This window comes from Sus scrofa, chromosome 1 (genome assembly GCF_054392235.1).
Source record: "Sus scrofa isolate SSC_HxYL_T2T_F1_AM1 chromosome 1, Sscrofa_HxYL_maternal_Yorkshire_Landrace_v2.0, whole genome shotgun sequence".
Lineage (NCBI taxonomy): Eukaryota > Metazoa > Chordata > Mammalia > Artiodactyla > Suidae > Sus > Sus scrofa.
The window spans coordinates 172,440,523-172,467,603 of record NC_139383.1 but is presented as its reverse complement, the minus strand read 5'-3'; the positions used below and the strand labels follow the sequence as shown (position 1 = coordinate 172,467,603).

Genomic DNA, 27,081 nt, shown 5'->3' with positions numbered 1-27,081 from the left:
TGTTGTCCATGTATTTGTAGACAGCCTGATCCTCATGGTTATTCTAACTGCTCACTACGTTCAGGTATACGTGGTTTGAAACACTCCACAGGACAGTGGCCACCTCCACCTGGACCTGGTCCCTCCTCCACACCCACCCTGCCCCTCACATCACAGAACACTTCTGCTCTGCCGTCTGCTTGATTTCTGTGAAGGTAGCCTGGGCTTTCTCTTTTATGGTATCCAAGTCCATGTTCTGAAGATTCTGTAACTGCCCAAGAATAGAATCCTTATCTTCTTCCTCTTCTTGATCTTCATTTACCATTTTCCGGAGATCTTCGGGCAAATCCACATCATCTCCAGCCATCTGGATTTGGTTCTCATCCATTTCACTCTGTGTGGGAAAATAAACACGAAGATGGAGCAACCACTTGAAGACAAAGAAATTCTGAAAGCGGCAGGGAGATAAAGGTCTGTTGAGGAAGGATAGAGGGAATGCGAAATGCTTGGCCCTGTCTCGCAGCAGATCCTGGGCCTGGGGGTGGTCGTGGAGGCCACAGGACCTAGCTGAGACACCCCTTTCAGAACCCTTTTACAGTGGTTCTCAAAGTGTGGTCCCTGGAAGAGCCGCATAGCATCATCTGGAGACAGGTTAGAAACACAAATTCTCCAGCCCCATGCCAGACCTATGGAATCAAAGAGGTGTCATCCAGCAATTTTAAGAATCCCTCTTTGTCATGCTGATGCCTTAAAAGTTTGACTGAGTCTGCCTCAGGGCAGCTCTGTGAGCTTTTTTGTCCAGCAGCCCCAGGCTGTGACTCAGTGGCCCTGGCTGGTGCCCCCTCTGCAAGATGGGGTTTGGGTTCACAGGGCCAGACAGTACTCCCTGGATCCAGCCATCACTTTTCAGTGGCAACTTCTGTTTATTTTATTTTATTGTTTTATTTTATTCTAATTATTTTACTTTATTTTTATCTGGAGGTTCCCAGGCTAGGGGTCAAATCAGAGCTGTATCCACTGGCCTGTGCCACTGCCACAGCCACAGCAATGCCAGATCTGAGTTGCGTCTGCAAACTATACCACAGCTCACAGCAACATCAGATCCTTAACCCACTGAGTGAGGCCAGGGATTGCACTCACATCCTCATGGATAGTAGTCAGGGTCATTACCACTGAGCCAGAATGGGAACTCCGTAACTTCTGTTTAGTCATTGTCCCTTCCCTCCCTTCTACTAGACACGGTACAGAATCGTGCCAAATGCAAACTTATATCCTTGTCACCTGGAAGTGAATCTGGTGCACAGCAACTAAGGCTGCTGCAGTGACAATGTCAGATCCTTCACCTGCTGCACCACAAGAGAACTTCACACAGCACCTGCTTATTAAATGAATCATCCATGCCAATACTCCAACTCAGAGCTCCCACCATATAGCCTTGCATGTTACTGGTGCCTAACAATTTCGTTTTGGGTTCCTAAGTGTGGCTCTTCTAGAATCTCTTAGTCTCAGAAATCCCTCTACCCTTAGGCTGCAGAGCCCTTTGTTTAGTTACTAAGAAGGATCTAGAGAAAATTTTCTCTGGGAAAGGCAAGGGTCGTTTTCATCCTCAGATGTAATTTTCTGAGATCAGGTTGTAATGTGAGGCAAAGTGGGCTTCTGGGACACAGAAGATTAAAAAGAGCATCAGAAAAGTGAGGGGAAGGAAAGCTCTAAGTGATCTTGAGATCTTGCTGGGAAAGAGGTCTAAGCAGACTGTAGAGCCCACCTTGGGGTAGTTGCGAGCAGCCTGGAATTTGTTACCAAAGGGAAAAATGAAAAACCACATAAAGGGAAAAATGATCTCTTTAGTCTTGGACTGCACTGATTTGAATTTAGAAAGATCTGGGCACCTGCTGAGTTCTCTGTTCTGACGCTCAATGACTCCAGGTCTACAATGGACTTCAGGAGGCAGCCCTTCCCCAGAGCTCCTTTTTTTTTTTTTTTTTTGTCTTTTTAGGGCTTCACCTGCGGCATGTGGAGGTTCCCAGGATAGGGGTCTAATTGGAGCTACAGCTGCCAGCCTACACCACAGCCACAGCAACGCCAGGTCTGAGCCGTGTCTGCAACCTACACCACTGTTCACAGCAACGCTGGATCCTTAATCCACTGAGCAGGGTCAGGGATCGAACCTGCATCCTCATGGATAATAGTCAGGTTCCTAACCCACTCAGCCACAACTGGAACTCCCCCCGGACCTCTCTTTATCTGATTCTCTGGGTGGAGTGACAGCAAGGCTGGCTCCAGAAACAGCCTGAGGGGTAGACTTTTGATGCAGATGGGGACGGAGGCCTGTGGGCGGCAGGGTCCTCAGCCAGGTCCTCCCTGGAGACCTCTGGGAAGGGCGACTCTCAGCATTGCCTCCTGCCTCCTGAGGTGAGAGAAGCTTCTTGGTGCACTTGGCCAGGCCTTGGCCCCTCAAAGCGCTTAGCAGATTAATTAGTTCCTCGTCAAACTGGTGTGGGGATTAATTAGTTAGTTAATCCCCAGGGGCTCCCAGCCAAGCCTCTGTTTCTGTTTATTTTTTACCTGCCCTGAAAGTTGCCTCCCTTGCAGATAGATGGTCCTCTGGGCATTTTTGCCAGGAGGAGAGGGAAAGCAGGACCGTGCCTGGCAAGTCTTAGGTCATGTCAGTGTGGGACCCCTGTTCTCTCTGCTGCACCCCAATAAAACGGACATGATTTGGGAGTTCCCGTTGTGGCTCAGCGGGTTAAGAATCCGACTAGTATTCGTGAGGATGCAGGTTCAATCCCTGGCCCCACTCAGTGGGTTAAGGATCTGGCACTGATGTGAGCTGCTAAATGGGTCACAGACGTGGCTCGGATCTGTTGTTGCTGTGGCTGTACAGGCCTGCAGCTGCAGTTCTGATTCGACTGCTAGACTGGGAACTTCCATATGCCATGGGTGTGGCCCTAAAAAGAAAAATAAACACATCAAAATAAAAATGGACATGATTTGAAAAGACATTCCCGGGAATTCTGGCACCCCCACCTCTTGGGTTGGTGATAAGATCTCTGAACGTGTCACCAATTTCAAATCTGGACAGAGTAGTTGCCATGGGCCTGGAGGGACAGGTAGCTCGAGAAACCAAAGGGCCAGTAAGCCAGCCAGCCGGTGCCCAAAGAGACCTGATCCACTCATGAGGGCTCCCCTGCTCCCCTGCCCCTGCTTCACCAGCTCAGCTTGATTTTTTCCTCCTTCTACTTGCCCGGGGAAGGGAGTATAGTGGTGTTTCACTTTGCCTCCCAACTCAGAGAAGGGATCTGAAGCAGCACAGCTGCTACCGAAGTGGTTCTCAAAGTGGGGTCCTAAAGCCAGCTGCAGCAGCATCTTCCAGAACCTTGTTAGAGATACGCATTCTCTGGAGTTCCCGTCGTGGCTCAGTGGTTAACGAATCCGACTAGGAACTATGAGGTTTCGGGTTCGATCCCTGACCTTACCCAGTGGGTTAAGGATCCAGTGTTGCCTGAGCTGTGGTGTAGTTTGCAGATGCGGCTTGGATCCCGTGTTGCTATAGCTATGGTGTAGGCCGGCAACTACAGCTCCAATTAGACCCCTAGCCTGGGATCCTCCATATGCCGCGGGTGCAGCCCTAGAAAAGGCAAAAAGACAAAAAAAAAAAAAAAGAGAGAGAAATGCATTCTCAGGCTTCCTCCAGACCCGTGGATTTAGAAGCTGCGAGGGTGGACAAACCTCACTGGTGATTTGGGTGCTTGCTAAAGTTTAAGAAGCTCTGCTCCATATCCCTTGAAGAGGAAGGGCTGTAACTTACCCATCTGTAAGCCTCAGAACCTGGCAGAGCGGCGGCCATGTAGCCACAGACCATAGATGTTTATTGAATGACACGGTGAGCCCGTTGTCAGGGACTATAGCAGTCCTAAGAATACTTGAATGTGCAGGCCCTCTTTACTGTACACAGTTCTAGTTTCCTAACTACCGACTTATTTATCATTACACTCCTGTTGGGACAATGCAGCCTAGAGCAAGTGTTGGCTTGAGAATCAGATTGCCTGAGCATGAAAGTCACCTTCACCACTTGCAGGCTGTGTGACCTTGGGCACCTTCTACCACCTCTCTGGGCTTTATTTCCTTACCTATAACTTAAGGTTATAGTATTTGCCTCAGAGTTATAGAAGAATAAGTGATAACTGAATTACTTGGAACATATTATGCTTTTAAGTAAAGGTGGCTATTCCTAAATGTAATAACCGTTGAAGGTGGGGTGGGGGTGTGTGTGTGGAGGGATTTGCACTGCATAGTCCTGATCTACACACGGTGGTCAGTCCCATCAGAAGGCCTTGCTCTCTTGGCACCTTCCCTCTGGCCTGGGAATGACTTCTACCTTCACTCCAGAGGCTCGGGTTTCCTAGCAAACTGGGTCTCTTCATTTCCCTTTTAGCACCAGAACCTCCATTCTGGGGGAGTGCTACCCAGAGGGCCCAGCTTCTCTTACCCCCTGTCAGCCCCTCCCTAATGTTTGTGGGATGTAGAGGATGGTGAATAGTGATAAAGGTCCTTGGCTCGTGACCTGGGCCTCTTTTTCCCCCCCAATCCCTGTTTCTATCCTTCAGTGGAAGCCTTGTGTATATGGTTCCCAGTATACAGACCCCTGCCCTAGTTTTCAGGCTTAGTGGTACTCAGGCCAGCAGCTCAGGGTACCCTCGAGAGGAGAGACTCAGTGCAGAGTCTTGGACAGGCCACAGAATGCATAGAGGCAGGGAATTCAGGGCGTGGTCTAGAAAGGGGTGTGGGGCCTCTGGGTAAACCTGTGGCTTTGGCTGGCAGACTTCTCGGCCCTTGTAAAGGAGTGTGGCCAGAGGAAGGACAGAGTCCTCTAAAGCATGGGGCCCTGGACAAGTGGCTCTGGTTGTTCAGTCTAAAGGCAGCATTGGGTGTGGTCAACAGCGGTGGTCAGAGTGTCCTACAATCTGCATCCTTCTAGAAGGATAGTAGACTGTCCATCAGAAACACCATTGCTTCAAATGATGATTTTAGAACTAGAATCAATTTCCCGGGTGGCAGCCTGCACCATGGGCACCTTGTAAGTAGGCATAGGATAACCAGGCAGGGCTAGTGAGTGGCTAGGGCTCAGAAGGAACCAAACCTGGACACCTGCACTCATTACCACTGGATCCTAGTGGGTGGCCTAGCTCCAGACCTGCAGCCACCCAGGCCACTGTCCTGCAGAAGTGGCCTAGGAGATGGGAAGACCATGGGTTTTGGAGTCAGGAGAACTGGTTCTGTCCTTCACCTGCTGCATGACCTTGGGCAAGTCACTTTACACTTTGATGCCCACCGAGAAGGCATCAATTGAGCGGATTGAATGAGACATATTGTGAAATGGCCTTGTAAGCATCTCAGCTCTGGACAAACAGTAGCTGTGGTTATTAATATTTTAGAGGGAGTTCCCACTGTGGTGCAACGGGGTTGTCTGGGTCTCTGCAACACCAGGATGCAGGTTTGGCACAGTGGGTTACAGGATCTGTAGCTGTGGCGTAGGTCGAAGCTGTGGCTCAGATCTGATCCCTGGCCTGAGACCTCCACAGCCTTCGGGATGGCCAAAAAAGAAAAAAAAATTTTTTTTTAGAGGAACAAGGGTAGCTGACACATGTACTCCGATGTTCATTGCAGCACTATTTTCAATAGTCAAGACATGGAAACGACTTAAATGTCTATCGACAGAAGAGTGGACAAAGAAGATGTGGTACATATACACAATGGAATATTACTCAGCCATTAAAATGAATGAAATACCAGCATTTTTAGCAACATGGATGGACCTAGAAATGATCATGCTAAGTGAAGTCAGCCATACAATGAGACACCAACATCAAATGCTTTCACTGACATGTGGAATCTGAAAAAAGGACAGACGGAACTTCTTTGCAGAACAGATACTGACTCACAGACTTTGAAAAACTTACGGTCTCCAAAGGAGACAGTTTTGGGGGTGGGGGGATGTGCTTGTGTTGTAGGGTGGAAATCCTGTGAAATTGGATTGTGATGATCATTATACAACTAATGTGATAAATTCATTTGAGTAATAAAAAAAAAATAAAATTAAAAAAAAAAGGAAAAAGGGCAGCTGGGTATCAAGATCCATGCTGAATGGCTCCCTGGGAGAAAGAAGTAGAGGGCGGGAGAGGACCAGCCCTTAAGAGAAAGATGGGGACAGAGCAAGGAAATAAGGAGGGTCATGGGACCTATACCGGGTCCTCGTCCTGGTCTCTCCCTTGCATGACAAACTGCCCTACTGATAGGACCTTGTTTATAACCCAGACAATGAATGTCTTGTCCTGACTTTCCGCTTCCCGCAGACAGAGGTTGGGAATGCCAGGGATCTTCTGACAGAGTTCCCCTATCAAGGAAAGGCAGTAACGTCTCATCATACCCCACAAGCACACATGAAGTTATAGCCAATCTGAATCACCTTCAGAGAAGGAGGGGACATTTGGCATTGAGAACCGTGTTATATGGGAATGAATGAATGAATGAATGAGGGAGGTGAACCAGCTTATAATGAGGGGACTTAGAGGCTACACTTTACTCTTCAGGGTTCTGTTTCAGAAGTTTCCTCATTTCTAGAAATCTTATCAATTTGGGATATTGTTTAATGCAGTTAAGAACTAATTATTTTTATGCTGGCTGACCAGAATCAGTTTTAATCTCTTGCTTTTTAACCAGATTTATAGTCTTAATTGCCAGTGCTGAAGGCCCCATTATTTAAATAGCCCCGTATCCTGCCATCGTTATTTCCTGTGACTGATTTCTGACCTTTCACTGAAGGGTAAGCATGACCCTGGATTCAGATTTCCTGCATCCTGTTCTTGATAAACTGGTCTTCATCTGGTACCAAACTGGAGATACAGTGATAAAGTATTTTAGGTGGTTATGTCATCAAGAAGCTGAAAGATCACTGCTTCCAGTCCCAGTCAATCAAGCTTGGTGGACAGGCACACACCAGCTTGTTTGATACAAGGTAGATTGATTTGGGCTTTGGTTTGCTGCTTTATTTAGAAACAAATCTACAAGATACTCAACAGCTGGATTAATGGATTTCTTTCACTTGGATGAGTTGATCTAATATTCCATGTTTTACCTGTTTCTGAGGCTCATCAACGTCAGCAGGGCCCTGTGTTCACCACCCCTCACTGTCCTGGTGCTGAGTGAGGCTGCTGTGCTGGTCTGGTGACAGCGTCCTCTTGGCTCTGGTCCTGGCAGAGCTTACAGGACATCCAGGTGGGGATGTATATGGAAGAATACAGCTGGCAGCAAAGGCTTCTATAGAGGGAAAGCGGGCATGGCCTCTTTGCCAGAAGCAAGGGGGAATTGGGGCCAGACTGGGAGGGAAGTAGGGGTGAGGCCCGTGGGGGCCAGGCTCCAGCAGACACTCCTCCGCTCTGATCAGATTCTGCTGAAGGACTGAATTTATATGTTCTTCCCTGGGACAGTGGTTGTCAACCTGCTCTGTGCCTCTGCATTCTTCATAAAGTGTAGAAAAATGCCATGGTCAGGCTCTGCCCCCAGATCTGGCTCTCTTGATCTGTGGCAGGGACCCAGGCAATAGAATTGTTACAGAGCTTCTCTGGGTGATTCTAACATGTGAGCCATGTGGGGACCTTGTCTGGGACTTGCTAGCTCCAACTTCTGCTATAATCTAACATTGTCCTTCTCTCTTTAGCTACTCAAAGGGGCCCCTGGCACGCTCAGAATGAGACAGTGGATTTTACTCCTTAAATATAGTTGTTAGGTTTTTGGGGGTTTTGGGGTTTGTTTGTTTGTTTTTGCTGTGCCATTCGGAAATTCCTGGGCCGCAGCTGTGCCTTGAGCCATGACAGTGACAACACCAGATCCTTAAACTGCTAGGCCACCAGGGAACTCCTCAGCCATCAGTTTTTAATGTTGATTGGAAGTGGGCACACATAGGGCCCCACTGTGTACATCTTACACATCTTTCCTTCATGCAGGCATTCAAGAGGGACTCAAGCAACTCTTAGAGGCTAGTTGTCCGAGTCTCTCCTTTATGAATAAGGAAACTGAGGTCTTTGGAGATGAAGATACTTGCATAAATGTCATTCCCCACTTGTTAAGGGACAAGAACCCAGCCTTGCTGCCAGGTCTTGTGGGAAAAAACATGGCCAGTGGGTCAGATTGGCCTGGAGTCGAATCTTGCTGTTTACTGATGGCTGTGTGACCTTGGGAAGTCACGTTCCCACTCTGAGCCCCTGTTCTTTTTTTTTTCCCCCCAGTTTTTTAGGGCCACACCTGCAGCATATGGCTGTTCCCATGTTAGGGGTCGAATGGAGCTGTAGCCGCTACCATGCCAGATCCAAGCCTTGTCAGCGACCTACACCACAGCTCACGGCAACACCAGGTCCTTAACCCACTGAGCGAGGCCAGCGATAGACCCCCCATCCTCCTGGATACAAGGTGGATTCATTACCACTGAGCCACCTTGGGAACTCAACTCCAGAGTCACTGTTCTTATTTATGAAGGGGAAATATCTCCCTACCTTCCAAGGTGGTTGGGAGGATTAAGTGAGAAAGCCTGTGCATCTAAGTAACACACATTGAATTCGGTAAGTCTTTCTCCTCATCCCACGTTCCCCCAGGACATTCCCACGGCGCTTTCAAGAGCCAGCGTAGAAGGAGCGAGCTGAAGTGGGGGCAGAGGGTGAGGAGCTGGAAGAGACAGCCCCTAACGGACCCTGATGGCCTCGTGCCGCCACCAGAAACAGCTGCTCAGAAGCAGGAGGTTTCAGTGTCTGGGACCCTGCCGGGCAGCCCCAGGAGCCCCTGATCTGAGGGAGGCAGGAAGGTTCTCAGAATTGTGTCTGTTTTTAAGAGGCAACTTTACAATTCAGTTCTAATAGAGCTTCTTTCAATGTAACATGGTTAAAGAAACTCTCTTGCTAGATTTTCTTCTGTCTTCATCTTTGTTCAAAGTGAACCCTGCCCTTAATACCGCAGACAAACACCAGGTGTAACTAAATCATATAGCTTAGCAGGGGGCACGACATTATTTTTTCAATGACTAACCAAGATTGACAATTCCGTTAATAGGATTAGGGTTCATTGTGGAACTGTTTTCTCTTATTAATTTGGCTTGACTTACATATACATTTTGAACTGGCTAGGAAGGGAGGGCACCTTTGTTTTTAGAAAAAAATCTTGGGGCTATATTTAAAATGTATTATTTCCTCTACTTGATAATCCATGAATTCTTAATAACAATATAAAGTAACTTCGTATTTTATATAAAAATCATAATGGGAATCCAGACTTGTTCTTTTCATGAAAATTGACTTTAATATAACTTTTAGGGTGGATAGACTCCTTTTGCTACTTTTGATACTTTGTTCTTTGGGTATATTTTTGGATTTGTTTTTCTTTTTTCCCAATTACATCAATCATTCAGCAATCCTTTTTCATGGGGGTGTTTGTGCGTGTGTGTGTGTGTGTGTGTGTGTGGTATACAGTATATGCTAATTTATGTGTGTGCGATATGTGTGTAGTATGTGCATATGTGTGTGTGTGTGTGTGTGTGTGTGCATGTACGCACACACGCGCATGCAGCTTCTACATGTCAAACACAATGCAAGACCCTGATGACAAAGACAAAATCCTCAGCCTCTTTGTTAAGAAGCACACAATCCAGGAGGTGCGAGTATTCAGGGTGGGAAGATGACACGAGACGTGCACTCAGGTACTATGGGTGCAGGGAGGAGGGGGAGAGGAAGGAAGACATGGAATGTTCTGGAAGAAGTGGCACTAGACCAACATCTTATAGGAAGGAAAGGGGCTAGGGAGGGAGGGCATACCATATGAAATAGGAGGAGAGTAGAGTCCAGACAGGGAGTTGCTAGAGGTAGGGCTGCAAATCTAGGAACCACATCATGGGGTACAAGCCAAGGGAGCTGGACTTTAAAAAGACATGGTCAACTTTTTTTTTTTTTTTTTGTCTTTTTGTCATTTCTTGGGCCGCTCCCACGGCATATGGAGGTTCCCAGGCTAGGGGTCGAATCAGAGCTGTAGCTGCCAGCCTACGCCAGAGCCACAGCAACGTAGGATCCGAGCCATGTCTGCAACCTACACCACAGCTCATGGCAACGCTGGATCCTTAACCCACTGGCAAGGCCAGGGATCGAACCCGCAACATCATGGTTCCTAGTCGGATTCGTTAACCACTGAGCCACAACGGGAACTCCTTTTTTTTTTTTTTTTTAAACAGGAGAAGGATGGGACCAATTTGCATTTTGGAACCTCCTCTCTGCAGTTTTAAAGGGAGCGAGACTCAAAGTCAAAAAGCTACTGAAGAGGTATTGTAGTATAATTGCTGAGAAGTGATGAGACCTGCACTTGGGTATGAAACCGAAAATTATTCAGGAGGTGAGACGGATCTGGTGATCTTCTGCAGGTGGGGCAAGAAGAAGAGGGCAGAGGCAAGGGTGATGTCCGGTTGTCAACCCAGGGGAGGGGCTGGCAGGGAGCCCTTGGTGGAGGTGGAGCCCCAAGAGGTGTCTGTTGGGATCTGAGCTGGAGGGGCTGGAGGAGAGGTGGATATGGTGGTGAAATTCAGAGAGAAGGTGTGGACTAGAGATATAGATTGGAGGATCATCAACACAGAAGCAGAAAGCAACAGCAAAATGCAGTCATGTGGGGAGAATGTCTCTGCTTGAATGAGACAAAGAGCAGATGGAGGAAACCCGGTAGAATACTGGGAAATTCGAGGGCACTCAGGGGGAGGCTAACCCATGAAGAAGACAGAGGAGAAACAGTTCAAGGAGAATGAGAACCAGAAGGATGGTGTCCAGAAGCTGAGGATAGAGGGCTTCAAGGAGGAATTGACAAGCTAAATAAGGCAAAGAAAGTTCTGCTCCAGAAAGAACTGCTCCAGAAAGAGGTCCCCAAAGGAAATGGCAGAATCATCTACTGTGTTGAGACCACACAGCCGCAGGAGGAAGGTTTCAGCAGAGCAGCCGGAACTGGTCATTTAAGAAGATACCCCGAAAGCCACATTTGATCAAAGTGCTGTTTGCTTGAGTTGGGAAAGACCTGACTGCTTTATAAAGGAGAGGCCAGTAGGGAGGAAACACAGAAGATACAGGATGGACTCTACTTAGTGGAGTGAGACCCAAATCTAACCTGAGCATTATGGATTACATTAGGCATGGGAAGTCCCCTACTTATCTGTCATTGGAAAACCAGAGGAAACCCACACAAGAGTTAGTCCTCACAGCGGATGGGCTTTCCTACATGTACGTGCAACACTGCCATTTGATGACTGCATTTATTGGACTGCTTGTGAGAGGACTGCTGTCAGAAGTGGTCAAAAGACAAGGGCACCACCAACCAGCTCGTCCTCGACAGGAAACAGTAAACCAGAAGAGGGGGCCTGTTGCTGTGAGCTGGTTGCAAGACCTGCATTACTTCTTTCAGAGGCTGCATTTCCTTTCCCCCTTTCAGAATCCACTGAAACTCTTTTTCACAGGAAACACCAGCCAAATAATTTCTTTAGAAAATACAGTTCTCATTCCAAAATGTGACACAGTTATCCTCATTAGACCTGACAGCTCCCGGGAAGACATTTTCCTCAAATCTGCTCTCCGTTGGGCCTCGGCAAGGGGACGGGGCCCAGAACTGCCCCCTGCTGGTTATGCAACCCGCTGTGAGTGACCCTGGGGAACTGTGAATGAGGCCCCCAGGCGGTCCCCCCTCGTTAGCAGGAGGACCTGGTGAATGTGTCCAACCCCCTGTGGGCAGTTAATACTATTAGTTGGGCTGTTTACCCAACATGGATTTTAGGAGACACAGGCACAGGGGCTGAGGATTCTGCAGATCATGAGGGGAGGGAAGGTTATTTTTAGGAGCCCAATAAGGTCCAGGTGAGCCTTGCTTTCTACCCTGCACCAGTGTCTTTGTTACACTGTTGCATTCAGTTGTCAAGCCTGCTGTCCTGGGTGGAGGTACAGGGTTTAGAAGGGGTGGGGGTGGGGCATGAAGAAGCATTGGGAAAAAACCCTGGAGGCTCAGGGTGCTTTGGGACCTCAGGCAGATCCTTTGATTTGCATGAGTTTTATGATGATGCCTTGAGCGTAGACCTACGGTATGTGCTCTTCCGTATATAAAAAACGTTTCATGAAAAGAAATGTCACTCAGTCTCTGAGATCAAGCAGCCAGAGTGCCCTGACAGCCCAAGAACCCACACCTACCCTAGGAGAGAGTGGAGAGAGGCTGGAGGAGGGACGGGGTGTGTGTGTGTCCCTCCCCTGACCCCACCTATCCCAAGCTTATGCTCAGTGGCTAAAGACAATACCATTTGTTTGTCCTACTCAGGCCTCTTTTTTTTTTTTTTTAAATGGCTGCACCCACGGCATATGGAAGTTCCCAGGCCAGAGACTGAATGTGAGCTGTAACAACCATGGATCCTTTAACCCACTATGCCAGGCTAGGAATCGAACCCCTGTCCCTGCAGCCACCAGAGCCGCTGCAGTTGGATTCTTAACCCACTGTGCCTTGGCAGGACCTCTGGTTGTCCTACTTAAAAGTCTTTTGCTGACTTGAAAAAAAAAAAAAAAAAAAAAGCAACTATGCAATAAATTACATCCCCAGGACTTAACTACCTTCTGACTGTAAGTTTGTATTTTTGACCCCGTTCACCCATTTTGTCTACCCCCTTACCCTCCATTTCTGCCAGCCACTAAACTAGCCTCTCTGCAGCCATGAGCTTGGATTTTTAAGATTTTCCATATAAGTTAGATAGTTATAGTACCTGTCTTTTTCTGTCCAACTTACTTACTTATTTCACTCAGCATTATGTCCCCAGGGTCCATCCATGCCTTCGCAAATGGCAGGATTTCCTTCTTTTATAGCCGAATGATGTTCCGTTGTGTACATGTACCATGATGACCATCTTTAATCGTGGTCATCAGATGAGTAATCCAATAAGTACAGTAATCAAAATGGCAAGCCCCATGAAAGGGATGCAAGGACTGACTCAGGAAACTGTTGCCCCATCTCCTTGCTGACCCAGGCTTCCACCAGCCCTGTCCAGGCTGCTCTGAGGGTTTAGAACTGACTGGCCAGCCCCTCATCCATTTTCCTCCAAATCCCTGTACACATTGCCATAGCCTTGGCCTTGCCCAATCATAGTGATGCCCACAGGCACTTCCTGACCTTCTAGGGCTGCTTTGCTCCTTATTGGAGCATCTAGGAGATCAAAACCAACCACTTATATTCCCGTTGTGGTTTCTGGAAGGCATTCAAAGGCTCTGCTATGAAGGGTTCTTCTGAATAATCAAAGACCTATGAGTTACATACATACAGTTCCATATGGGCCACAGCACAAGCCCCTCTAGAGAAACTGGCTGGATACAAATACTAGAGCCAAAGGCCTGGGAAATGACAGTTCCCTCATGGCCATCATTCTCCCAAAATCACCTCCTTCAAGGCTGAATCTGCCAATCACTCTGACTCTTCCTCAAATACTGTCAGTCGTTCCAAAACCTCTCACCATCCTGGTTGCTGCAGAGACAGCTAAAACTCCACTGGTTTGCTGGCTCTCTTCTGGCATGCCACGGGAGGATCCCACTGCTCAGTTGCTCTGCCCCCAACCTGTCCTTGCCCCTGTCCCTCAAGGGTGCTGCTGCCTCCTGCTTTGTGACAAATGCTCATAGGAGGGCCCACCAGGCCTTCCAGGCTCAACAGCACAGCAGGCACTTTAGCACAAAATGCACAATCTTGTCCATAATATCAAAAGAATGGGATTAAGAAAAAGTCACCTCCAGAAATGATGTCTTCCTTCCTCCCTCCCTCTGTCTCTCTCTCTCTCTTTCTTTCTTTCTTTCTGCTTTTCAGGGCCCTACCTACAGCATATGGAGCTTGCTTTCTCTCTTCTCCCCTCCTTCCTTCCTTCCTTTCCTTCTTTCTTTTTGCTTTTTAGGGCCCCACCTGTGGCATATGGAGGTTCCCAGGCTAGGGATCAAATCAGAGCCACAGCTGCCAGCCTACACCACATCCACAGGCAAGCCATATCCGAGCTGTGTCTGTGACCTACAGCACAGATCATGGTAACACTAGAACCTTCACCACTGAGTGAGGCCAGGGATTGAACCAGCCTCCTTATGGATACTAGTCAGGTTCTTAACCCTCTGAGCCATGACAGGAACTCCCAGAAATGTATTTCTGATCCTCATCACCATCACTGTCCCTTCTACAGCAGAGTCCCCAGGAAGAACTAAACATCTGGCGGGGGGAGGGGGAGGGGGGCACGTCTGCTGGGGCAGCATGCATGCATTTCCCCATGGCTGTACTAGGGACACCTAGGGACTCAAAGGACCCAGATTCCTGACCCGTGCAGGAGGCTGTTACAATGCTGAAGCCAGGATCTAGCTTGGACAGGAGTGGTCAGACAACATGGACAGGAAGCTGCTGCCCTTGGGCTGATCTTGGTCTGGGACACGAGTCTGTCCCTCAGGGACTCTTTCTAGCCTTGGGTGCTACTGAAGGCCCACTGCTCCCTGAGCCGGGCTGCACATCAAGCATGAGGCCGGCCTTGAGGTTGGAGTGTCAGCCATGTCTGGTGAGAACTGGACTAAATGGAATACAAGCCAGGAGATTTTTTTTATGGCATTCTTCCTATTAATTATCATATGAATAGTGCACTTTGCATTAGGTAGAATTTCCACGTGCTTCAAAAAGCAGGCAGTTGTATTGTTGGTATTTTTCACACCATAGGTAAATTCTTGAAGCATCATGTGCTCCATGCATTCTTATAAAATCCAGCTGTGTTATACAAGCACCCCAGGGAGGCCTCACCTGGAAGCAAACGCTGCTGTGAAGGATTCCGTGTGCAGTGCTTCCAAGTGACACAGTCACCTATTGGGTTGTAATGGAATTTCATCAGCAACTCACGGGTCCTCAGTCATATGACACAGGAGCAGGAAGGAAAAGTGATGCCCCTGGGGGAGGTGTTCTGGGATGCTTGGTTGAAATAGTGAGCAGTGCTCTCAATCTCAGGGCAGAGTTAGACCACGTGGAACTCCAATGCTCTAAAACTTTTCAGAGACCTTACATATTAAGAGTAGAAATAGCAGGGGTTCCCATCGTGGTGCAGTGGAAACGAATTTGACTAGGAACCATGAGGTTGCAGGTTCAATCCCTGGCTTTGCTCAGTGAGTTAAGGATCCGGCATTGCCATGAGCTGTGGTGTAGGTCGCAGACATGGCTCAGATCCCATGTTGCTGTGGCTGTGGTGGAGGCTGGCAGCTGTAGCTCCGATTTGAACCCTAACCTGGGAACCTCCATATGCCATGGATGTAGCCCCCAAAAGCAACACAAACAAAAAGAAAGAAAGAAAGAGATAGAAAGAAAGAAAGAGGAGTTCCTGTCGTGGCGCAGTGGTTAATGAATCCAACTAGGAACCATGAGGTTGCGGGTTCGGTCCCTGCCCTTGCTCAGTGGGTTAACAATCCAGTGTTGCCTGAGCTGTGGTGTAGGTTGCAGACGCGGCTCGGATCCCACGTTGCTGTGGCTCTGGCGTGGACCGGTGGCTATAGCTCCGATTCAACCCCTAGCCTGGGAAACTCCATATGTCGTGGGAGCGGCCCAAGAAATAGCAACAACAACAACAAAAAGACAAAAAAAAAAAAAAAAAAAAAGAAAGAAAGAAGGAAAGAAAGGTAGAAATAGCAGAGACCTTGAGGCCAGAGGGAGCTGTGTTCCAAACCTTTTGAGAGTCAGATGCTCTTTTTCATAGTTGAGAGGGTCAAGGTTGAATCCTGGTTCTGTTCCTCAACAGATGTATTTTGCAAAGCTCCTCAGCACTCCCTGGACTGCAGTTTCCCCAGGTCTAAAAGGAGGCTGTGGCACTAGATTCTTGTATCAACTCAAAGGTCTTGGAGTTCCTATTATGGTTCAGGGGAAACAAATCTGACTAGCATCCATGAGGGTGCAGATTCTGTCCCTGGCCTCACTCAGTGGGTTAAGGATCCAGCGTTGCCATGAGCTGTGGTGTAGGTTGCATACGTGGCTCAGATCCTGCATTGCTGTGGCTGTGGTGTAAGCTGGCAGTTGTAGTAGCTCCGATTCGACCCCTAGCCTGGGAACCTCCATATGCCATGGGTGCGGCTCTAAAGAAAAAAAAAAGGTCTTGTTTAGGGTCTATGAAAAAAATCAGGTAGGGGATCATCCACACTATGCTTTTGAAACATCTAGAGACAAAATGGTTCATCAGTAACCCATGAAACGCAAGACTGGGCTCCACTGCTAACTGTGCACCGACTTCTTTGTGGCCCCCTTCCTCTAGCTGGCTTTAGAGAGCAGTAGCTTACGCAGATAGAGTCATGATTGCTCCAGGGAGGGTATGAATCTGTACATTTTGTGGCTACAATCCCCCCCTCTTTCCAAAGCTTCTGTTGGAAATGCTCTTATTTCAAGGGACAGCTTGGCGCAGAGATTTGGGGATTTTTTTTTTTCTCTCCAAAGAGCATTAAACCCATTTCGCTAAGCCTGAAAGTGTTCACCCCAAGGATCTGGACCATTAAGGAAGAAAACCATCAAAGTTCAGAAACTCGAGGTTTAGGGACCTCCAAGTCTTGCATCATTTACACGCATGGGGTGTGCCCACTGCAGGCCTTCAAAACCCCTGGTTGTTATTATCAAGAAATAAGATGTTTGTGCATAGAGATAAAAACAGCAATAAGAGCTGTCGTCTCTGGAGCTCTTTCCACTGTCAGGCACTCAACTTGTCAGGTACATTGTATTATCTCAGGCAGAGGCTCAGGAAGAAAGTATCACTGCCCCCATTTTATATATATGAGGAAATGGGGGCTCAGATATATTAAAAAGCCTCCTGAGATCATAGATGTCAGAGTGCAGAGCCGGAATTAAAACCCAGTTCTCCTGTATCCTCACAGAAGTACAGAACTGTCGTCATCTTCAAAATCCAACAAATTTAATATTCTTTTTTTTTTTTTTGGTCTTTTTGCCATTTCTTGGGCCGCTCCCACGGCATATGGAGTTTCCTAGGCTAGGGGTCGAATCAGAGCTGTAGCCACCGGCCTACGCCAGAGCCACAGCAACTCAGGATCCGAGCCGCGTCTGCGACCTACACCACAGCTCATGGCAACACTGGATCGTTAACCCACTGAGCAAGGGCAGGGATCGAACCTGCAACCTCATGGTTCCTAGTCGGATTCGTTAACCACTGCGCCACTACGGGAACTCCATTTTTTTTTTTTTTTGTCGGAGTTTAATATGCTTAAAAGCCCCACCTTTCTGGAAGAAACACAGCCAGTTGAGTGTGTGTGTGTGGTGTGTACATGTGTACATGTGCACACCCCCAAGTGCATTTAATTTCTGCATCCTTCCAAACAAGATTTGTGGTGCTTTCATCAGATGCCCCAAGGTAGGAGGCAGGGGCTTCAGTCCAGTGGGTGAATCAGAGTCAGGCTTGCTGCCACATTGCTCAACACAGCCCATGCCATCCCAGGGAGTTCCAGGGATTTCAAACAGGAGCAGGAGGAACAGTGTTTAGAGATGCTCCATGCTTTCAAAATGTAAGCCCAGTGGGAAAAATTACTAAATAAATAAGGTGGGCCAAAAGCAAGGCACTCGTTTCCAAATTCATTGGTCACAAATGAAAATGCAACCAATTTAAATTTTCTTGTGAGTTTTCCACCACTTGTTTGAGAGCATCTTGAGCTCAATCTGTCCACAGGACAGGCTCCAACACTCTTTGGGGACTTCAGCCACGTGACCTTGCATGGGCAGTGGGCTTGTTCCCTTTGTTTAGTGCTTGTAGCTTCTGAAGGCAGTTTTTCCAGGGATTTGCAGGGGACCCACTGAAGGCATCGGTTTAGGGCACTTTCTAAACCACCCAGCCCACTGAGGGCAGCCCTCATCCCTATGGAGGATCACATGCTCTAGAGGGCTCTCGCGGGCTTCTCCAGGTGGAAGACGTTCTGTAAGGGAATGGGAAGCCTCTGGAATGGGAAGTCGGACAGCCGAGCCAGAAGGTGGAGGTGGAATCATTTAGAGGAGCTGGGCGATCCCCGGGTGGGGAGAAATGAGAAATAAACCAGGGGAGATGGGAGCTGGGCCCTCGGACACCCCAGGATGCAAGCTCTGGAGCAGTGTGTCCCAGCCCTGAGCCAGAAATGTCAACACATCCTCCTCCCACCTCCCAGGCAATAAAAGTAAATGTTTGTGCTGCGGAGGGCATTGGAAGCAGTTTTTAATCTACAATTAGTAGAGTCAGCTGCACGATTTTTGTAAACCAGCTACTTGACCAAAGCCCACTTGTCCTCTCGCGAGAAAAGATGCATTAAGATGACGTTAGGTAATGACCGTCCCCATCACCTCCAAAAAGAAGGAACGGATTGTTCCTTTGAGGTAGAGGCAGAATATCAGAGAAGTTAAGACCCTGGGCTTTGCTTTGCCTGGCCATGGCCTCTGGCAGGAGGATGGTTATGCTCTTTCTGGTCCCGTTTCTTCCACTCTAAGAAGCCACCTTACAGGACTGTCTTGAGGATTAAATGAATTGATATGTGTAAAGTGCTTAGAACAGTGTCTGGCACTTAGAGCTCAGTAAATGTCAGCGCTGATGATTGCCCCCATTGCACAGTTATACATAGATGTTCTACAGTCTTGAGATAAATTTATATATATCAGTGTGTCCTCTGATAGGTATTATCATCTTATTGAGAGAAAGTGGAAGTTCACAGAGGTAAATGACTGGAATCTAGTTTTTATGAACTAGTTCAATGCTCTTTTCACTATATCAAAAAACCTTAATTATAATTAACATATATAAATATGTATTTATATATGCATATATTTATTTACATTTATATGTGTATATATAATGCATGTATTATGTCTTATATATAGTATCTATATAATTATGCTATATATAAACTATTATGTATTATATATACATACGTGTATATATTATGCATTATATATATATACAGATAGATATAGATACCTTTGCTGATAATCAGACACGCTCCATATTTATTACATAAGACATGATGGGATGTTTACTGTGTAAAAGAGTGTCTCACCTTTGGGAGTCTGTACTTTTCTCTGAGGTGAACTCTCAGGCACGCCCTCTCTGCCTTTTTTTGTGTAAACGCAGCATCTCTTTCCATCCTAAAAGTAAAAGAATAGGATAAAGGATCAAAGGATATGGAGAGATAAGTCCATTTCAGCTCCTGCTCAGAGGAGCCAGACTCTGTACACAGCGCTGAATTCCCACTGCCGGCAGAAAAATGGGAAATCGGGGAAATTTTCCTATGTCCCCCAATGTCTGCCTTTCTATCCACAGACCCTAAATCCCAAAGACAGCGTGGTTCTGGAGATCTCCTTCTGATGCAGCCCTGGAGAGGGGAGGCTGATTATTCCCAAAGTAGAGCTGTCCACACCCTGTTACTCTAATTGCAACCTGGGAGCACAAGCATCAGAATCACTTGGAGCCCCTGTTAAGAACTCAGCTTCCTGGGGCTGATCCCAGCCTGACTGCATCATGGAGAGAAGCTGCATTTTAAAAATTGTTTATTATTTATTATTATTATTATTTTGTCTTTTTAGGACTGCACCCGGGGCATATGGAGATTCCCAGGCAAGGGGTTGAATCAGAGCTGCAGCTGCTGGGATCTGAGCTGTGTCTGCGACCTACACCACAGCTCAAGGCAATGCTGGGTCCTTAACCCATTGAGTGAGGTCAGGGATCAAACCCACATCCTCAGGGATACTAGTCAGGTTCATTACCACTGAACCATGATGGGAACTCCTTTATTTTTTTTATATTGATTAAGGGTTAACACATTGAGTGCTTCTGAAATCCTAGATGTATGTGTTGATGACAAAGGATATTGACTATAATTCTTGGGACATACATTTTATTTATTTATTTACCTCTTAACTAAAAAACATTTTTTGGCCACTTCTCAGCATATGGAATTTCCTGGGCCAGGGATCGAACCCATGCCACAGTAGCGACCCAAGCCACTGCAGTGACAATGCCAGATCTTTAATCTGCAGCACCACAAGGAAACTCCCAGGTTTATTTATTATTTTATTTTTTATTTTTGTTTTTTGCTTTTTATGGCCACACCCACAGCATATGGAAGTTCCCAGGCTTGGGGTCGAATCAGAGCTACAGCTGCCGGCCTCACTACAGCCACAGCCACACGGGATCCAAGCCATTTCTGCAACCTACACTGCAGTTCACCGCAATGCTGGATTCCCGACCCACTGATTGAGGCCAGGGATCAAACTCACATCCTCATGGATCGTAGTTGGGTTGGTTCCTGCTGTTCCACAACGGGAACTCCCTATTTATTTTTCTAATTAAAGAAAGTGAAGTATAGGAGTTCCTGCTCTCGTGCAACAGGATCAGCAGTGTCATGGAAGCGCTGGGACACTAATTTGATCCCTGGCCTGGCACAGTGGGTTAAGGATCCTGTGTTGCTGCAGCTGAGGCTTGGGTTGCAACTGTGGTTCAGATCTGATCCCTAGCCCGGGAACCCCATATGCTGCAGGGTGGCCAAAAATGGAAAGAAAAAAAAAAAAGCTATTTCTCTGCATTATTGACCCTCTAAACCTTAGTTTAGGTACATGTTCCTTTCCCTGCTTGGAGGGATGCCTCAGCATACAAGCTGCAATGGATTTCCAGAATGCTCTGGGGAAGCCTAATTGGACTTGTGATTATGCTGGTTTGAAATGGGCTCCTTTGCTCATGACAATCCAGAAGGAGGTGGGGGCATCTTTGGGGATGCAAAGCTCACAATAACTTTCCCCTCTCCTAGCTGAACCACAGGAGCACATTATTTGAGGTTACATTTATATGAATTTTTTTTTTTTTTTTGGTCTTTTTGCCTTTTCTAGGGCCACTCCTGCAGCACATGGAGGTTCCCAGGCTAGGGGTTGAATTGGAGCTGTAGCTGCCGGCCTACGCCAGAGCCACAACAATGCAGGATCCGAGGCATGTCTGTAACCTACACCACAGCTCACAGCATTGCCAGATCCTTAACCCACTGAGCAAGGCCAGGGATCGAACCCGCAACCTCATGGTTCCTAGTCAGATTCATTAACTACTGAGCCACGACAGGAACTCCTGAGGTTACATTTATATACATGCCCTCTGGCTGTATAGGATTGGACCAGGTTGGGTAAATGAAATTTCTCTGGGAATTTAGGATTGGGACTGAGAAAGACAGAGACCTGCAGGGTGGCTGAAACTGTAACAAATGAACTTGAAGGATGCTGGCTGCCACTTTTCACTGGCCACATGGTTTGGGTAACAGCAAGCTGCCTGCCCAGAAAGAACAAAGCAGCCATACTGAGATGAAAGTGATGCCAAAAGATAGAAAAGGAGGGCTCGTGGCTTTGAAGTGATGTGCTCTGGTCCTAGTTTAGGACCATATGAGGCCTACTGGGATTTCTGTTATGGGTTTGGTGAAATATCTTTGCATGATTTGCCTTAAAATTAATTGTTTTCATTTTCAGATGGCTAAGTTGTTGTCTATTTCTTGATTCCAAGTTTTGGAATCGGCTTAACCATCACACAGAAGGCTGGCTGAATGAAAGGCTGGATCTGAAGGCATCGGATGAAACCACTGGCCCCGGGCTCAGGTGTTCTCTGAAGTCACTTCCTTCCACCAGAGGCCAGAGAGAACGCTGGGCTCAATCTTCTGGTTTCAGAAACTGAGAACTTACTTAAGAGTTCAGTGACCTGGGTAGGCAGAAGCAATCTCCTCCTAGCTCCGAGTTTTACTCAAAACATTTTCAATATACAGAAAAGGTAAAACAGTTTTACAGTTGAAACCCATATGCCACCACCTAGATTCTACAATTAGCATTTGCGTTATATGATTTTTTTTTATATCACATATGTCTATCCATTCATTTATCCATCTAATTTCTGATCTCAATTGTAGATATGAATACCCTCCTCCACCCAGCAAGCTTCAACATGCATATCATTAATTACAGTTACGTATGTTTGTAGTTTTTTTTTGTGAATTGAAAGTTTGCATATAATTAAATACACAAAGCTTAAATGTACTGCGATGGTTAATTTTATGTCAGCTTGACTGGGACACAGGATGCCCTATGTCTAGGTGTGTCTGGGAGGCTGTTTCCAGATGAGATGAGCTTTGAAGCGGTGGTGGAGTAAAGCAGATGGCCCTCCCCAGGGTGGGTGGGCTTCATCCAATCCACTGAGGGTTTGAATAGAGCAAGAAGGCAGAAGATGGGAGAATTTACCCCCTGCTAGTCTGCTGAGCTGAGAAATCAATCTTCTGCTTTGACCTGGACTTGCACCACCAGCCCCTCCGGTTCCCAGAACCATACCACTAACTTTCCTGGGTTACAGACAGTGGATGATGGGACTTCTCAGCTTCCATAATCATGTGAGCATTGGCTCCTTGTAATAAATCTCATACATATATATTTACACACACATATACATACTTTTTTTTCATCTCTATTGGTTGTTTCTGTGTGTAACCCAAACCCCTATTAAGATAAAAACAGTACTATCACCTGAAAAAATGCCCCCATTCCCATTCCCAGTCAACCATGGCTCCTGGTCTTAGAGGCAACCACTATCTCTCTTCCACCAAGGATTGGGTTTGCCTGTTCTAGAACTTCATATACATGGAACCATACACCATGCATTCTTTTGTAGAAGACTCTTTCACTCAGCAAAAAAAAAAAGGGGGGGGATTTATCCAGATTGCTTCAGTTATCAGTAGTTAGTTCCTTTTTATTACCAAGTGTGTTCTATTATATATTATGTTTGTTATTCATTCTCCTGTGAGGAACACCTGGACTATTTTCTGGTTTGGGGTACTGTGAATGAAGATGCTATGAATATTTTTGTAAAGTTTTTTTTTTTTGTGGACACATGCATTCATTTCTTCTAGGTAAATATCTAGGCATGGAATTGCTGAGTTATAGGGTAATTTTGTTGAGTAGTTGTCGTTTTATGAGAAAATGGCAGACCTTTTCCCAAGTGGTTATACTGTCCTACATCTCATCAACTGGATCAGGAGTTCTGGTTGTCCCATTCTGGGCAAGATTGGATACTGCATCTTTTTAATTTTAGCTATCCTAGTATTTGTGTTGTGGTACCTTAATTTTCATTTTAAGATGATTTTAATTTTTCTTTCCACAATGTCTAACAATTTTCAGGCATTTCCTTTTCATGTACTAACTGGTCATTTGTATATATTTGTGAAGTATTTGTTCAATTCTTCTGCCAATTTTTAAAAATTATTGAGTTGTAGAATTTCTTTAAATATCCTGGATCCCAGTTTTTTTTTTTTTTTTTGACATTTTGCAAATATTTTGTTTTGCAAATATTTTCTTTCAGTCTGGCCTATTTATTTTTTTAACCGTGTCTTTTGACATAGTTTTTAACTCTGTCTAATTCATCTCAAAATTTTATGGTCACTAGGAGTTCCCTGGTAGCCTAGTGAATTAAGGATCTGGCATTGTCACTGCTGTGGCTCAGGTTCAATCCCTGGCCTGGGAACATCCATATACCATAGTTGTGGCCAAAAAATTTTTTTATGGTCACTGCTTTCAGGGTCATGTTTAAGAAACTTATAGGAATTCCCATTGTGGTGCAGTGGGAAAAAAATCAAACAAGGAACCATGAGGTTGTGGGTTTGATCCCTGGCCTTGCTCAGTGGGTTAAAGATCCAGTGTTGCAATGAATTCTGGTGTGGGTTGCAGATTCGGCTCAGATATGGCATTGCTGCGGCTATGTCATAGGCTGGCAGCTCCAATTTGACCCCTAGCCTGGGAACCTCCATATGCTGGGGGTTTGGCCCTAAAAAAAAAAACAAAAAAAATGTCTGCCTACTTCCAAGATGCAAAAATATTCTACTTTTTTTCTAAATGCTTTGTAATTTTAGCTTTTATGTTTAGGTATGTGATGCATATCAAAGTTCAGGTTACAAGTGATGCCATAGCAATTGTTATACCATAATTAAAGAGACATTAATACAATGGAGAGAAGTAGAGGGATAGACAGATTGTTTTGTTTATTCTATTTAGGTATTGACCTCTTTCAGTAGTAATGTTACCAGGAGGGGGAAAAAGTATTAACCCAGAAGTAAAATAAAAATGAATGAGCAACAGAGTACATTGTTGAGTGATTATTTAGTTTACAATTAGTAGAGTCAATCCCATAACTTTTCTAAAATGATGAGGACAAATTTAGGAGGCTTTTGTTTGCTAATATTCACTTTAATAAAAATACATACTATAATGTCTATAGCTCTCTCCAGATGTAACTTGTGAGGAAACTTTTTTTTCTGGCTGTGACTGTGGCATGTGGAAGATTCCGAGCCAGGGATTGAACCTGAGCCACAGAAGTGACAACGATGAATCCTAGGCCATCAGGGAACACTATGAATGCTCCCCACCCCTCCACAATCAACTATTTTCGATGTCTTCTTTCTTCTCTTTTTTCTTTTTTTCTTTTTTTTTTTGCTTTTTAGGGCTGCACCCAAGACACATAGAGGTAGGTTCCCAGGCTAGGGGTTGAATTGGAGCTACAGCTGCCAGCCTACACCACAGCCACGGCAATCTGAGCCGTGTCTTCAACCTACACTACAGCTCATGGCAATGACAGATCCTTCACCCACTGAGCGAGGCCAGGGATCGAACCTGCAACTTCGTGGTTACTAGTTGGATTTATTTCCGCTGAGCCACGAAGGGAACACACCTGATGCTTACTTCTTTACCTTGTATTCTAGGTGACGAAGCTCTTGAAAACTCAAGCAATGGACTAGAAGTCATGCCTCTACCTTGGGGAAGCAGGCTGGCCTCATTGTCCTGCTACTATTTAAATCAATTGGTTACATAAATGTGTAACACACACACAGCTGAGTAGTTGGTAAATAACCCAATCCACAGACTGACCATACCATTTGGCCATTTTGATCTGTCCAGATATAAAATTAAGGAAAACTAGGTCATTAGTTAATCAAACAATGCCAATACCTGTGAGCAGATTTATTGCTAAGATATATTAAATGATATTTTAATATTAGGTGCATGGTCTATATTTCTGACCATTTTCTTTTTATTAGCCTTCTTAAGCTGAGAATATTTGGTGCTGTTTTTCTATTTCTGCTTCATTATACCTTTTTTTTACGTCATAGGCAAAAATAGTCAATATTCAAGGAATGCTTCTTTTTTTTGGCCCAAGTATTATTTTAGCAACAACATTATTTTTGCAATTGCATTTATCTTTTTTTAAACTGATTTATTGCAGAGCCAAGCATAGTATATTGTAGGTAGTTTTATAAGCCACAATTTCTCTCAGGAAAATAATAGACAAGGTTTCCACCAAATGTATGTTTTCGTTCGTTCTTAATTTCCTCGAGGTCATTAACCCTTTCACCTATAATCAGCTTAGCAATAGGACTCAGCGATAGGACTTAGGCAACTCTTATGTAATTGATCATTAGCAAAAGAGGCATGTTGGCCAAAAAAAAAACCTTTTCTTTTCTAACATATAGTGAAAATTTAACCTCAAGATTGTTTCAACAGTTGATTTAATTATTAAAAGACTTTAATTCTATCTTAAAAATCATTACACATAGATTATACTTGTTTAAAGATCAATCTTCAGTGAAAAATTGGTGATATTCACATTCTATAATATCCAACTGTAATGTTACTAATATTTTAATTATGTTTTATGTAGCCAGGAGACTGTCTTTATTTTTGGAGCTATATAGCCCAAGTATTTAGGGGTAAAGTATCATGATGTCTGTAATTTATTTAAAAATGATTCTCTGGGAGTTCCTGTCCTGGCTCAGTGGTAATGAACCCAACTAGAATCCATGAGGATGCGGTCCCACCCCGGCCTTGCTCAGTGGGTTAAGGATCCGGAGTTGCCATGAGCTGTGGTGTAGGTCACAATCGTGTCTCAGATCTGGCGTTGCTGTGTGGTGTTGACCGGCAGCAACAACTCTGATTTGACCCCTAGCCTAGAAACAAACGCCTGTATGCCGGGTGCGGCAGTAAAAAGAAAAAAAAAAAAAAAAAAAGATTCTCTGTATCTATCAATCTACCTATTTATCATCTAACCAATTAATCATTTATAAGCAAATACTGGAAATGTCAACTGTCAATTTTATGCCATAGGTATATATGGCCATTCATTACACTGTACTACTCTTCTATATCTTTAAATTTTCATAATAGACAGTCCACACATTTATTCAGAATCTTTGAGAAGCCAAGTCTTATGACATAATTGTCATATTGTACTTTAGAAAGTTTTTTCCTGCACAGGTAAGATCAAGAACATTGTACCATATATTCTTTAAGGCCCTCCTCCAGGAGCAAAGTCTGAATTCTCACCATTTGAAAGATTTCCACTTGCTAGGAGGATGAATCTCATGACTGTAAAGATATCTGGCTCACAATTTTTCATTTGAGCAACTGAGGTCAGTAAAAATGTGCTTGGGCCAGAAAGTGCTCAGCTGCCTTAAGAATCGATATGTCGATTCACCTAATATTTTTCATTTCTGTTCCTATAAGGAGGACACAGTAACTGCTGATGCTAGGGAACAGTTCACTTCAGCAGAACAGACTTTCCTAACGTTAGAAGCAAACAGCAGGAGGAAAGGCATCTAATGAGGAAAGAGGTAGGAACTGGGGAGCTGAAGACAGTATGGCCAGAATGAGTTTCCTTCTGCTTGGAAGGGAAATGAAGTCGCATGTACTCACTTCTCCTCAATGACTTGCTTCTGGTACTCCTCGTATTCCTCTCTAGTCATCCCGTGAGCTGCTGCAGGGTCGGATGTACCTCCTTCTTCTTTTTTTTCTTCAGATCCACCTCCAAGTCCTAAATTCTTTACCTGGTTACTTATCATAGTTTTCATAAGGAAAGCCATTGTTTCTGACCCAGGAAAAGAAAACCAAAGACCCAGACAAAATCTGAAGGAAAAAAAACCAACACAGAATTTCCAAATATCTTCAACGACAGCAACACATTTAAAAGCAAAGGACTTTGCACAGCCTCATCGATTC

At 45.5% G+C, this 27,081-nt stretch overlaps 1 protein-coding gene across 1 annotated transcript; it reads right to left on the bottom strand.

Annotated features, from left to right (window-relative positions):
• Positions 1-27,081, bottom strand: CPLX4 (complexin 4). Its single transcript, XM_003121711.6, has 3 exons — positions 26,779-27,081; positions 19,083-19,170; positions 1-373 (listed from the first exon to the last, which is right to left on the bottom strand). Exons 1-3 carry the CDS (start codon positions 26,943-26,945, stop codon positions 146-148), a joined length of 483 nt encoding a protein of 160 aa, XP_003121759.1. The 5' UTR covers positions 26,946-27,081; the 3' UTR covers positions 1-145.